This window comes from Papio anubis, chromosome 14, assembly GCF_008728515.1.
Source record: "Papio anubis isolate 15944 chromosome 14, Panubis1.0, whole genome shotgun sequence".
NCBI lineage: Eukaryota > Metazoa > Chordata > Mammalia > Primates > Cercopithecidae > Papio > Papio anubis.
Window position 1 is genome coordinate 69,831,443 of NC_044989.1, and position 12,611 is coordinate 69,844,053.

Sequence of the window (12,611 nt, forward strand, 5' to 3'; positions counted from 1 at the left end):
GAAATGACAAGCAATGAACATTGGGTGTTTCTCAAATCTAGAAATACTTGTTTAAGACGTGCCTGTGGACTAGAGAGAACAGGTCCTGCACATTACTGCCAGACTGTCCTGCCACTTTAATTTAAAGTGGTCCTGGATCTTTATCCCTTTTTGATCAGAAACCTTTTCAATTAAAAAAAGTAAGTTTTAAATTAAATAGACCATGAAGAAATATATATATATATACACATGTTACTGCCAGGATTTGGGTTTCACTAGCATGCTAGAGATATCTGTGGAGTGAAAAACAGTGTGAAGGTAACAACAGTGAACCTCATGTTCCAGCTATTTGCCATACTAACCAGTTCCAGCAGAAAATGAGGTCGTAGCAAAAGCATCACCTTGGGTTGATTGAAAGCCTGGGATCAAACTCTCAGCTGAGCCTCCAAGCTTCTCAGGATGTTTGCCTGGGGAGACAAAACACCACTCAGTTCATTCTAGCAGAATCTTGTGAGGCACACACACGGCAGAGGCGAGGGGCATTCTCTGAACTGACTTCTGGACTTGACTACTTTTTACTGCATTATGGCGACACATTCAAAGGTCCTTGTCTAGTCAGTGCAATAACTGAGAGAACAGCTGAGGAAAAAAAAAGGAGATTGTTAAGAATCAGAAGAGAGCATATCATCAGTTTTGCAAGATGAAAAGGGTTCTGGAGATTGGTTGGTTGCACAACAGTGTGAATGTACTTAACACTACGGAACTGTACATTGAATGCCTCCCGCCCTCACTTGTAATCTATCCACTTTATATAGCTCTAATGAGTTTGATGATCTGCTTTCCACGTTGGAAGCAGTTTAGGAGAGTAAATGAGAAGAGGGAGTGGTGGAGATGGCAATAATGAGATGTTACGAGGGACAAGCATAATGACAGTAGCTTAATGTGAAAGCTGACAGCTGAACAGTAAGAAAAGGGAGAGGAAATTAGTAAAACTCAGGGGCTAGTTATTTGGGTGCAAAAATACTACAGTTTTCAATAGTCTAGGGAGGTATTTCTATTTACAGTCCAGAATAACAACTGGTATACATAACAATGAAACAAAGTTGCCAAAGAAAGTTAAGTACTATGCCCTGTCTTCTGTTTAAAAAAGCAAGAAAGTAATAGGAATTTTTTTTAACAGACAGGGTCTCACTCTGTCACCCAGGCTAGGGTGCAGGGGTAAATTCATAGCCCACTGCAGCCTTGACCTCTTGGGCTCAAGTGATCCTTTAGCCTCAGCCTCCCAAGTAGCTGGGACTACAGATGTGTGCCAAGATGCCCAGCTAATTTTTTAAATTTTTTGTAGAGATGGGATCTTGGCATGTTTCCCAGGCTGATCGTGAATTCCTGGGCTCAAGTGATTCTCTTGCCTCAGCCTCCCAAAGCACTGGGTTACGGGCGCAAGCCACTACAGCTGGCCTTGGAGTTTTAAAAGATTTCTATTAAATGACAGTTAAAGCCAAAATGTTTGGCCAATAGTTCATACCACTCAATTGGTTCTCATCACTCCTTTACCCTGTGCCCTTATCTACATTGAGTGTACTCTTTTTATTAGAGTACTCACTAACATTATTAGAATTATTAGAATTATGCATGTTAGAATTTGTTCCAAAGTGTGTGCATGTGTCTCTGTGTGTGTGTGTGTGTCCTGCCTTCTAAAGTAGACTGTTCTTCAGGCAGAAGTATATCTTCTATTTATTTAATCATCTTTCTGTGTAATACAGTAATACAGAACTCTGATCATAGTGAAAGAAAGATTCAGTGTCCATGTGAAGGCACATTCATGGACAAGCGGTGCCAACTTTCTGGGACAATAAACCAACCTAGGATGAGGGAAGCATCACACTCCTCCAAGGAGGGACCATGCCTGATGCTGTTATCCTGGACTACGTCACAAACCTTTCCTACAAGTTTCTTCCCTAAGCATCACACTCTCCTTGCTGCCACCCACAATAGATCAGGATTTCCTGAAGATGAGGACTTCAAGGCCATGGTAAAAATAAAAACCAATTTGTATGCATACTTTGAAATCAAGCCTTATGGAAAGGCCCAAGCCTACGTTTTCACATGCATACCCTCCTAGAGTTACGATTCTTTCTCATTCCTGGTTATTTCTTACAATCAAGAAGCACAAAAAAAGACACAGCTTACTCACCTTCCCCCAGCTTGGCAAAGTCCTTGTTTAGCAGTTCTTCAGCTGTGAGTTTGGAGAAATTATCGTCATCGAAGGGATTCCACGTAGAACCTTCTGAAGGATTATAAACGTTTTGTTGAGAGGTCCGAGGAGAGCCTGATGGAGTGGTGGTTGCAGACCTAGGTAGGTTCCCACCCCCACGAAACAAAAAGATATAAAAGTTGAACAAAACAAAAAGGGTCAACTTATTTTCTCTTTGTTTCAGGATCAAATTCTTTTCTGGGTCAAACCTTGATTTTCCAGGTCAAACCTTCATTTTCCACCACAGTATTTTTTTTTTTTTTTTTTAAAGGCAGAGTTTTGCTCTTTCACCCAGGCTGGAATACAATGGTGTGATCTCGACTCACTGAAACCTCCGTCTCCCTGGTTCAAGCGATCCTCCTGCCTCAGCCTCCTGAGTAGCTGGGATTACAGGCGCATGCCACCACGCCTGGCTAATTTTTGTATTTTTAGTAGAGACAAGGTTTCACCATGTTGGCCAGGCTGGTCTTGAACTCCTGATCTCAGGTGATCCACCCGCCTTGGACTCCCAAAGTGCTAGGATTACAGGCGTGGGCCACTGTGCCCGGCCCACACTGTTTTCCTAAAAGGGCTTTCCACAGCACCTGAACCATTTCCACAGATACCCATTCCACTTTATGAAATGAATGTCTCCTTTCCTTCATGACTCACTACCTCCCACTACTTCCTTAATCTCTTGCTTAGCTTTTTAGTCTTATCCGCAAGTTGTTTCAGTTCAGGATCTAAAAGCAACCTGTTCTTAGACTTGTGTACCTTGTGGTGACCACTATAACATCTATAATAACTGATCCCTAGAGGGGCAGGAAAGAGGTCTAGTTAGGCTGCCTCTCATCTCTCAGGATCCAGCATGCATAGAGTTAAGGGCCACCATCACAATTAAAAAGAAATAAAAGACAGTTAATACTACTTTGTGCATCTAAGTATCATTATATTATTTTCTTATAAAGTCTCTCTTAACTTCATTGAAAGATGTTAACTTTAGAGCACATGGTTCCAAGACAGTTAAGGGTCTGAAATTGCATTTACTCAACACTCATCAAAATCTACTCGTCAGGCACGGAACCAGTCACTGGGTTTCCAAAGGTTGACTAAGACATGGTTGTTGTCACAAACGAGTTCAATCAGACATACAAATAATGAATGACAATACAATGTCATACAAGCTCAAAAAAAGGTTCAGATAGCAATTATACATCATATCAGAGAAGGGTCAAGGAGAAGTCAACCTCTGACATGGATCTTGATGAATAAATGAACATTCCCTAGGTGGGCAAGGAGGAGCGTGGCAGTTCCAGGAGAGGGCATAGGAGGAACAAAGGGCTCGGGAAGGTGAAGAGTGGCAGGTCTGCCTGTGAAACACAACAGGCCCTCTGTGTTAAGCAGGGCGCTCAGCTATCATCTGACAGGTAATGAGGAGCCAATGAAAGATTTTCAGCATGGAGAGACTCGGTCAGATCGAGAGTTCAGAAAGCACACTGAAGAGCATGGAACAGGTGAGAGAATGAGAACAGTGGGCCAAGTAGGAAAAGACTTCTTAAGATTAGTATGGCCCATGCACTAAAGACAAATTCACAGTTGCTCATTAAACACAAGTACGTGCAAGATTGTATGTATGTACATGCAAGAAGCCAGAAAAATAAACAAACCAGAAATAAACAAACACACACAAATACACACCATTGTATTTGCATTACACACATCTACACACTTACGCAAAGAATCACACACTAGCAGCCGCAGGAAGACCTCGCTCACAGAGGTAAGAACGACAAAGAGGAAGCACCACATACTTGGACTTATTGAGACTGGCCTCAGCTGCAGCTGCCTGGAGCAGCTGGGTTGATTTGCTGGCAGGGACCCCAAAGACGGCACTGTGGGTTACGTCACTGAGAATACGCCTGTGCCCAGCACGCTGGGTTTTGGGGGATGAGGGTGGAGTGAGAGATCCAACTTTCTGTCCCTGGACGGCAGGAGGTGGGGTTGTCTGAACCTTTGGCTGTTGTCTTACTGGGGCTTGAATCTGCTAGGAAGAGAGATGGAAAATGTTTCATTAAATTAAAAAAAAAAAAAAAATTAAAGGAAAAACAAACAGAAAAGCGTAACAACAAAAAATGCCACATAAGCGCTAACATGAGACTCAAATGGCTAATTTTATCAATAACGCCCAGAAAGAAAAACCCAGGCTTTGACAATCTGTGCTGCAACTTTGAGACTGATAATAACATGGTATTTGCCTGATACACATACATTTCAATCTTCATCAGCAATCATATGCAGGGTAACCATATGTTAACCATATTCAGCCCAAAGTATAAGAATGCAAAAGCTATTTCAGGTGTAAACATCTAGAATTTACCATAAAGGACCACGTTCTATTTCTGGAGTCACACACAAACTCATTCAGAATGCTTCCAAAGGGCAGGCAATAGATCCTATCACTACAGGTAGAGGCCAATGAAGACATATCTCCAGCGAAACACATTTAAGCTGAATGATTTCTGCTGAGATCCCTCGCTCTCTGCCATAGCGAGACCACAGGTTGGGAGTGAGTCAGAATTCTACCGTGATTAATAAATGTTACTGCTTGTTTGTTTTAAACTTTTATTTTAGGTTCGGGGTACACACGCAGGTTTGTTATACAGGTAAACAGGTAAACTCGTGTCACGGAGCTTTGTTGTACAGATTATTTTGTCACCAAGGTACTAAGCCCTAGTACACAACAGTTATTTTTTTGGATCCTCTCCCTCCTCCCACCTTTCACCTTCAAGGAGGCCCCAGCGTCTGTTGTTTCCCGCTTTGCATCCATGAGTTCTCATCATATAGCTCCCATTTGTAAGTGAGAACATGTGCTATTTGGTTTTCTATTCCTCCAATAGTTTGCTAAGGATAATGGCCTCCAGCTCCAACCATGTTCTTGCAAAGCCTCCATCCTCCTTCTCTTCTTTTTATGGCTGCATAGTATTCCATGGTGTATATGTACCACATTTTCTTTATCCAATCTCCCATTGATGGGCATTTAGGTTGATCTCATGTCTTTGCTATCATGAATAGTGCTGCAATGAACATACACATGCATGTATCTTTATGGCAGAACAATTTATATTCCTTTGAGTATACACCCAGTAATGGGATTGCTGGGTTGAATAGTAGTTCTGTTTTTAGCTCTGTGAAGAATCGCCACACTGCTTTCCACAATGGGTGAACTAACTTATACTCCCATCAAGAATAGATAAGCATTCCCCTTTTTGTTTTGTTGTTAAGGCTCTTTATTTCATTGATGGGATGGGTATACAAGATCCTATTTCTGTGACAACTCCTAAGAAAATATATAGCATTAGTTTAGTGGGATTAACTTGTTTCAATCTTCAGTGTGGACATAATATTGAAGAACTGGCAGAGAATATACTAAGAAGAAAGAAAAAAAAAAAGGTGCTGACGATGACTGAGCTAATAATACAAGGACTCTTGTGATATGGGCCATTTTCAAAACAGGCCAAACTGCCACCACAGAACAACATACAGGTGAGACATCCTTGTGACCACATGAGTGGTCCTTAAGCATAAGTCACCTATATTAAGGAAAATGAACAAAAAATGTTAAGAAAGCCACCCAACCCCTTTCCTTTACTCTAACAACCTAGAGATAAAATAACTTCGGATATAAAATGCCCCAGGGATTTCACCATCCCTTCCCTCCAGTCCCTCCTCTCAGATTAAAGTTGCTGCTCCAAGCGGCAACTCAGTTCACCTGCAGTATCAGTGTCCATAAAGGCAGGCCCTGAGAGAGTTTAAGGAAACTAGACTATCTAGATACCCGGGTCAGGATGCTTCTAGCTTGGGATATTGACTGCCCTCATCTTGTACTCAGGACTTGGAAAATTTATTTAAGGCAGACTATGTACACGTGTCAGCATTCCATCCACTTTACCAACAGGCTGAATGTTACAATATAAGGTTCTAATATCAATCAGAGGTTAGAAGGGTAAGAAAGCTGCCCTGCTGCAGGAGAGGCCAAGTGCTCTGTGAAGACCACCACAGCTCCAGCTCCACAACTTCCTCTGGGGGTCCAGAGTGAGCTGTGCCTGTAACAGCTGGCTGAATACTACCACACATAGGGGTGAGAGGGCTTTGAGGACACACTGAATTGGCTTATTTCATGAGACATTCATTAATCTGAAAAGAATACTAAACTGTTGGGTCCTTTTATTTTGAAGAGTCCAGTGACAACTCTATTCCGAGATGAAGGACTGGAGGGAAGGGATGGTGAAATCCCCAGGGCATTTTACATCCGGAGTTGTTTTGTCTCTAGGTTGATGGCATAAAGGAAAGGGGTTGGGTGGTTTTCTCACCACTCGGACAACATTTTTCTCTTCTGTTCTCCAAATGCAGCACACTGAAGATCAGATGCCTCCTTCAGGACATCTTGCCCTATAACAGCAATCTACAGACACTACGTGGTTTGTATCTGTTCAGCTACACCTCCCAGCAACCCTGGCAGACAGTTTTACTTCCACTTAGAATCAAAGAATGTGAGAGTTTAAAGGGACCTTAGAAAACGCTGATTTCAACTTCTGTACTGAGGACAAGAGCTCATTCAAGGTCATAGTGTTAACTGGAACCCATGTCTCCTGACTGTGGCTCAGGACTCTTTTCTGCACCATGATGCCATCCCAGGATTGGAAAGTGGGAGGAGGGAGAGAGAGACCGTAGGAGACGGAATACAAAGACTCAGATGTTTATCTTGCTGAAGATTTAAAAAAAATAAAATATGTAATTATAAAAGGAGTATAATCACATCAAGAAATGTAAGAATACAGAAAAGAGACTTCTATTCCATCACTCTAATACAACTAGATACAATTCTTATCTTTTTGGTACCTTATACTTTAAGTCTCTTTTCAAGTATATGGTTTTTCCATAATTTCACAATTCCTTTAACATTACCTCATGAGCATTTCTTTTCATACTCTTGTACAGACTTTATAACCATGCTTTTTAATGGCTGCACAGTTGGGTTCCTCAGCAATTTAGGCTGCTTCCATTCTTTGGGCTATTATTAAGAAGACTGCAGTAAACATCTGGGGCATATGGCCATTCTCCCTTTGCTACTTATTGCTTTAAAATGGCTACAGGGTACGCTTTACCTTCACTCACTTGCTTCTCTAGATTAGCCCTGCCAAGAGTCAGCGGAGACAGGGGTGGGTCAAAGCTGAGAAGCTCTACGGCTCCTGGCCAAAGCATGTTTCCTCTCTGTCTCTAAAACCAACTATCCCAGAGCAAAGTGTTCAAAGTATTTGTTCATCCAGAGAACATGGAGAAGGTTCATAATTCGTTCCCAAGAAAGTGGACACTTTTGTCTAGGAAAAGCACAGGGGAACCTCGTAAGAAGTGTAGTCAGTAGTAGTTGATCATTTTTTCACCCTGGATGAGCATCTGTTATCATTAAACTTAAACACAGATCAGGATTCTTTGATTATTGCCCCAGCTCCACAACCATCAGTCTGTATGTCTTGGGCAATCACTTTCTAGTCTATGCCTCAGTTTCCAATTCCATAAAATGAGGAGACTGAACTGGATAATTAAGGTCCCTTCTAGCTACATCATGCACTAATTTTTTTAAAAACTCTGTTTCCATGAACAAGAGGAACTTTATCTCTTGTTAAAAATACAGAGACTCACTGTCTACTCCACACCTGCAGGAAGTCTGAGTTGTTTTAGAAACGAAGGTGTAAAGACACTAAACACACACTTAGCTGAGACTTAAAGAAGACAATCTACGGCACTGCTTCCTTTCGAAGGGATGTAGGTTTTCTGGTTTAAGATGGGAGACAAAACTCTATTACAAATCCATCCTCAGAAAGATGGTTTCTTACTTTTCCTTTGTTTGTCTAGTGGTTGGACTTCCCTGGGAGTAACAGGGTAGCTGTGACACTCTATCAGCTGGGTATGCAAAATGTCTTTTTCTAACACCATAAATTTTTCTATCACTATCACTCAGAAAAATATGACTACAGAAAACAAAATCCACTTATTAAAGGCCAAAGCATGATGTGCCTGTGTGTGTTGAAACTGTAGAGGACAATTAGACGAGGGGTTCTGATGCCATACTCAGCCAATATCTAAAAGTGGACATGCCCAATTTCTAAATTGACAGGACGGCTCAAACGACTGGATACTCAGATGCTCTGGTACCCAGGGCAATTACACCAGGGTGAACGGTCCCAGGTAAGCAGGCCCTTGACGGGAGCTGCAAGGTAAACTTAAATAATGTGATTAATAATGTCATCCAAGACAAAGAATAAACACAACATGGAGGACTCAGGGCCTGGAAAGGGCACAATGGATCAAACTGCCCCTTGAAGAAGAGAAAGGGATTAACTTTAATCCTGCCTAGGTCCTTGACTGTTCAAAGTGACAGTGAGAGAGATGACGAACAGATCTTCCTGCTAGCCTAGTTTCAGAGAGATAAAAATTACGAAGGTTCTTCATCAGCAGCCTAGAATGATTTTAAAAAAAATCTCTATCTTCTACAGAACATCTCATACTATTCTTGGATATATCAAGGAAAGATCAAATATTTGAACCACCCAGGTGGGAAAGCATCCTGACCCGTCATCCGCTGCTGCCATCTTTCCCACCCTTTCCCTAACTCTCACCGCACACTCCTCCACTGCTTTTGTGCTCTGAGCTCTGGTTGATTCTTACCGCTGGCTCCTGGGCAGGGGCTGGCTGTGGGGCTGCAGCTGGCGGTGGCTGGGGCTGCTGTCCTGCTGCCACAGTGGGCTTTTGCTGCAAGGCAGCCTGCTGAGTCATCAGCTGTTGTTGATGCAGGGCTGTGGCCAGCTGTTGCTGTTGCTGTTGTTGTTGTTGCTGCTGCTGCTGGTAGAAATTCTGCATTAGCTGCTGTTGAGAGCCTCCCTGGGACACCACAGGGAACTGAGCAATTGCTGGTTGCTGGGTTGCTGGATGTACTGCCTGAAACTGAGCAAGAAATGAGAAGATGAATAAGGGCTTGTCCCAGAATAATAGTCACAAAAGACAAATGTCTCAGTAACAATGAAGACCAGTGCTAAAGCCAAAGGCAAGGGCAAGTAGAAAAGTCTTGAGGCTAGGCCTAAAATCTCATGATGGAGACCTCAGGGCATTAAATACAACACAGCAGCAGTCCCTTACACTGCTAGGCTCCATCCATTGCACCAGGCTGCCACCTGCACTACAGACTGGTCTTCCAAGTGGGTTTCTGGGCCTTGCCTAAGGGAAGCTATCTGACTAAACATCACGTGACTCCATAAGCTAGAGTATAGCAGGAGCTAATAAACGATCTCCTAATCATAGAGGTAATCCTTCTTATACAGGGATTTAAAGCAGCCAAGATTAAAATGCTTCCCTACCTGAATAGGTTGAAGCAAATGATGACACAGAAAAGAATAACCTAAATGTTAACTCAACTATTCAGACTCATCTCAAGTCTTACTAAAAATTATTTCCCAAGAGCTCTATTTTTATTAAACTTCCTTAGTACTGTCAAAATAGCCAGTATACTCTATGAAGCTTCTTTTTTTGTTGTTTGTTTGAGATCATGTCTCGCTCTGTTGCCCAGGCTGGAATGTAGTGGTGCAAGCAATCTCGGCTCACTGCACCCTTGACCTCCTGGGCTCAAGTGATCATCCCACCTCAGCCTCCTAAGTGGCTGATATCACAGGTGCACACCACCATGTCTGGTTAATTTTTTTTCTTATTTTTCGCAGAGACACAGTCTCACGATGTTGCCCAGGCTGTCTTGACCTCCTGCGCTCAAGCAATCCTCCCGCTTCGGCCTCCCAAAGTGCTGAGATTACAAGCATAAGCCGCTGTGCCTGGCCCACACTTCTTATATGTCTCTCTAATCCCCACTGTTAGGGGCTATGTGCTACATACACAAACAGAGCTCACAATAAGGGCCTGCCAATGAACTAAGGTCAAGACTGTATCTGTGAACATCCTGTATACTTTATGTAGTTACTAGAGTCAATTGGGAGGATACTGTTTGTCTACTGGGGCAAGGTTAAAGGGTTAACAAATTAGAAGATGTCAAAAAAAGCAGCTGCCTACTTACAACAGCAAAATACTGGAAACAACCCAAATGTCTATCAACAGGAGACTGGCTGATTAAATAAACTATGATAGATATATCCTGAAGGAAATATCTAATAGAATACTCTCAAGTTGTAAATAAGAATGAGCAATACCACTATACATGAGTTGGCGGGGATAAACTTTTGCAGATTTAACTTTGAAACTATGTAAATGCTTTACACATCCACAAAACAGAATTAAACTAAAATTTAAAAAGCAATAACTAAAAATCAAAAGCAAAACAATGCAAATAAGCCGGTGTATCAAATTGGTAGCTGAACGCTCCAGAAAATAATGTGCTAAACATTCTAAGGGTAAAATGGGGAAGGAAATCTTAAACTGTTTTCAGTAATCATATGGTTATTGCTATCTTAAAACGATAGAACAATTAATTAACTATGTTAATGCTGTTAAGAATCAAGATTTCCAGATGAAAACACAACAAAATCCAAGAAGTTAAACAGAAATCCAGTAATTCAATATCCAAATTAGGAATATAAATCTCAATTCATAATGTCTATTCTCTAACAAAACAAAACAAAACAAAACATATTTTCTAATTGTCCACTGAGAAGGCCTAGAAACAACAACTAATCCATTAGGCAAATGGTATCTCTAGCATCAAAACTGTGGTTTCTAAACATTATTTCCACTAAAAAGAAACAGAGCTCCTAAAAAAAATGGATGATTTCAAGTCAAGGGCAGCATGATCTTAGATAGCAAGGAAATCATTAAAGACCACTGGAGTTACCAGACTTCCACTGGCCAACGTTGGGGCAATCTGAGCTTTAAAATAAATAAATTTTTAAAACCTTAATATGCCAGGCATGGTGGTATGCACCTGTAGTCCCAGCTACTCGGAAGGCTGAGGCGGGAGGATCGCTCGAGCCCAGGAGTTCTGGGTTGTAGTGTGCTATGCTAGTTGGGTGTCTGCACTAAGGTCAGAATCAGTATGGGGACCTCCTGGGAGTAGGGGACCACCGGGCTGTCCAAGGAGGGTTGAACCAGCCCAGATTGGAAACGGAGCAGGTCAAAACTCCAGGGCTGATTAGTAGTGGGATCCTGCCCGTGAATAGTCACTGCACTCCAGCCTGGGCAACACAGCAAGGCTCTATCTCTAGTAAAAACAACAAAAAAACAATGTATTCAAAGATATCAAATAAGTTAAAATCTAAGAATTCCTAATGATACTAAACTAAACAAAACAAAAACCTCACTGTTCACCTTTGGACGATAAGAGAGAAAAAATTTATTACTCTGAAAACTAGTAAACAAAGGGAAGAATCAAGTGTTTTTCCTGCCCTTTCTGTACAAACAGTACCTCAGGGTAACTAAAGAGTTGATGAAAAAATTTCTTCATGGAAAACGTCCAGCCCTCAAATGAAGAGGGAATGTTAGACTATCATTGTGCCATCCCTGATGAATTAAGGAACTTGGCAAATGATCAGTGATGGCTGCTAAGCTAATGGGGAGCATTAAACAAATGGATCAGACAGACAACACCTCAATACACTGACTGATCTTTTTTTTTTTTTTCCTTTTTTTTTTTGGGAAACACAGTCTTCAGGGAAATCTGAAAGTAAACGTTCCCTGATCTTAATATCAGTGAAACAGAGGCTAGTGAGACATTACAGACCTCCTGACATGACGCAACAGGAAGAACAAAGAACTGTCAAACTGACTCAAATACTGAGTAAGCCTTGAGAAATTACCAGTGTACATGGAAGATGATCAAACATATCAAATGACACCACAGGATGCAATCAGCTAAACCCAGAATGCCCAAAATTCCACGGGACAAATAATCAAGTTTCTCTGAAAAATTAAATGACAAAAAGCAAAAAAAAAAAAAAGAGGAACCTATGGATAAAAGAGGACTTAAAAGATATATCAGCCAGCCACATAGGCTAATGCATGTAATTCCAATGCTTTGGGAGGCTGAGGTGGGAGGATGTCTTGAGGCCAAGAGTTTGAGACCAGCCTGGGCAAAATAATGAGACCCCATCTCTATCAATAAAAATTAGCCAGGCATGGTGGCACATGCTTATAGTCCTAGCTACTTGAGAGACTCAGCTGGGATGATCACTTGAGCCCAGGAACTGGAGGTTGCAGTGAGCTATAACTGCACCAATTCCCTCCCGCCTGGGAAACAGAGCAGATGCCTATCTCCAAAAAAAAAAAAAAAATAGATATACTCATCATTATAAAATGAATACATTGATAGCAAAAAAAATGTGAAAAAAATATATGAAAAGATAATGGA

The 12,611-nt window shown here is 41.6% G+C and overlaps 1 protein-coding gene across 11 annotated transcripts in view; it reads right to left on the reverse strand.

Moving 5' to 3' along the window:
- AAK1 (AP2 associated kinase 1) overlaps nucleotides 1-12,611 on the reverse strand; it is a 180,515-nt gene that overhangs the window by 41,135 nt on the left and 126,769 nt on the right. For 9 of the 11 annotated variants that reach the window (XM_009184361.4, XM_009184359.4, XM_009184363.4 and 6 more), the window contains 4 exons: nucleotides 8,939-9,214; nucleotides 4,024-4,256; nucleotides 2,174-2,331; nucleotides 342-446 (listed from right to left, as the gene is read on the reverse strand). In XM_009184361.4, the coding sequence (XP_009182625.1) occupies nucleotides 342-446; nucleotides 2,174-2,331; nucleotides 4,024-4,256; nucleotides 8,939-9,214 (772 nt within the window). The remainder of the gene's footprint in view (nucleotides 1-341; nucleotides 447-2,173; nucleotides 2,332-4,023; nucleotides 4,257-8,938; nucleotides 9,215-12,611) is intronic. The other 2 variants (XM_009184358.4, XM_009184366.4) reach the window with 1 other exon arrangement.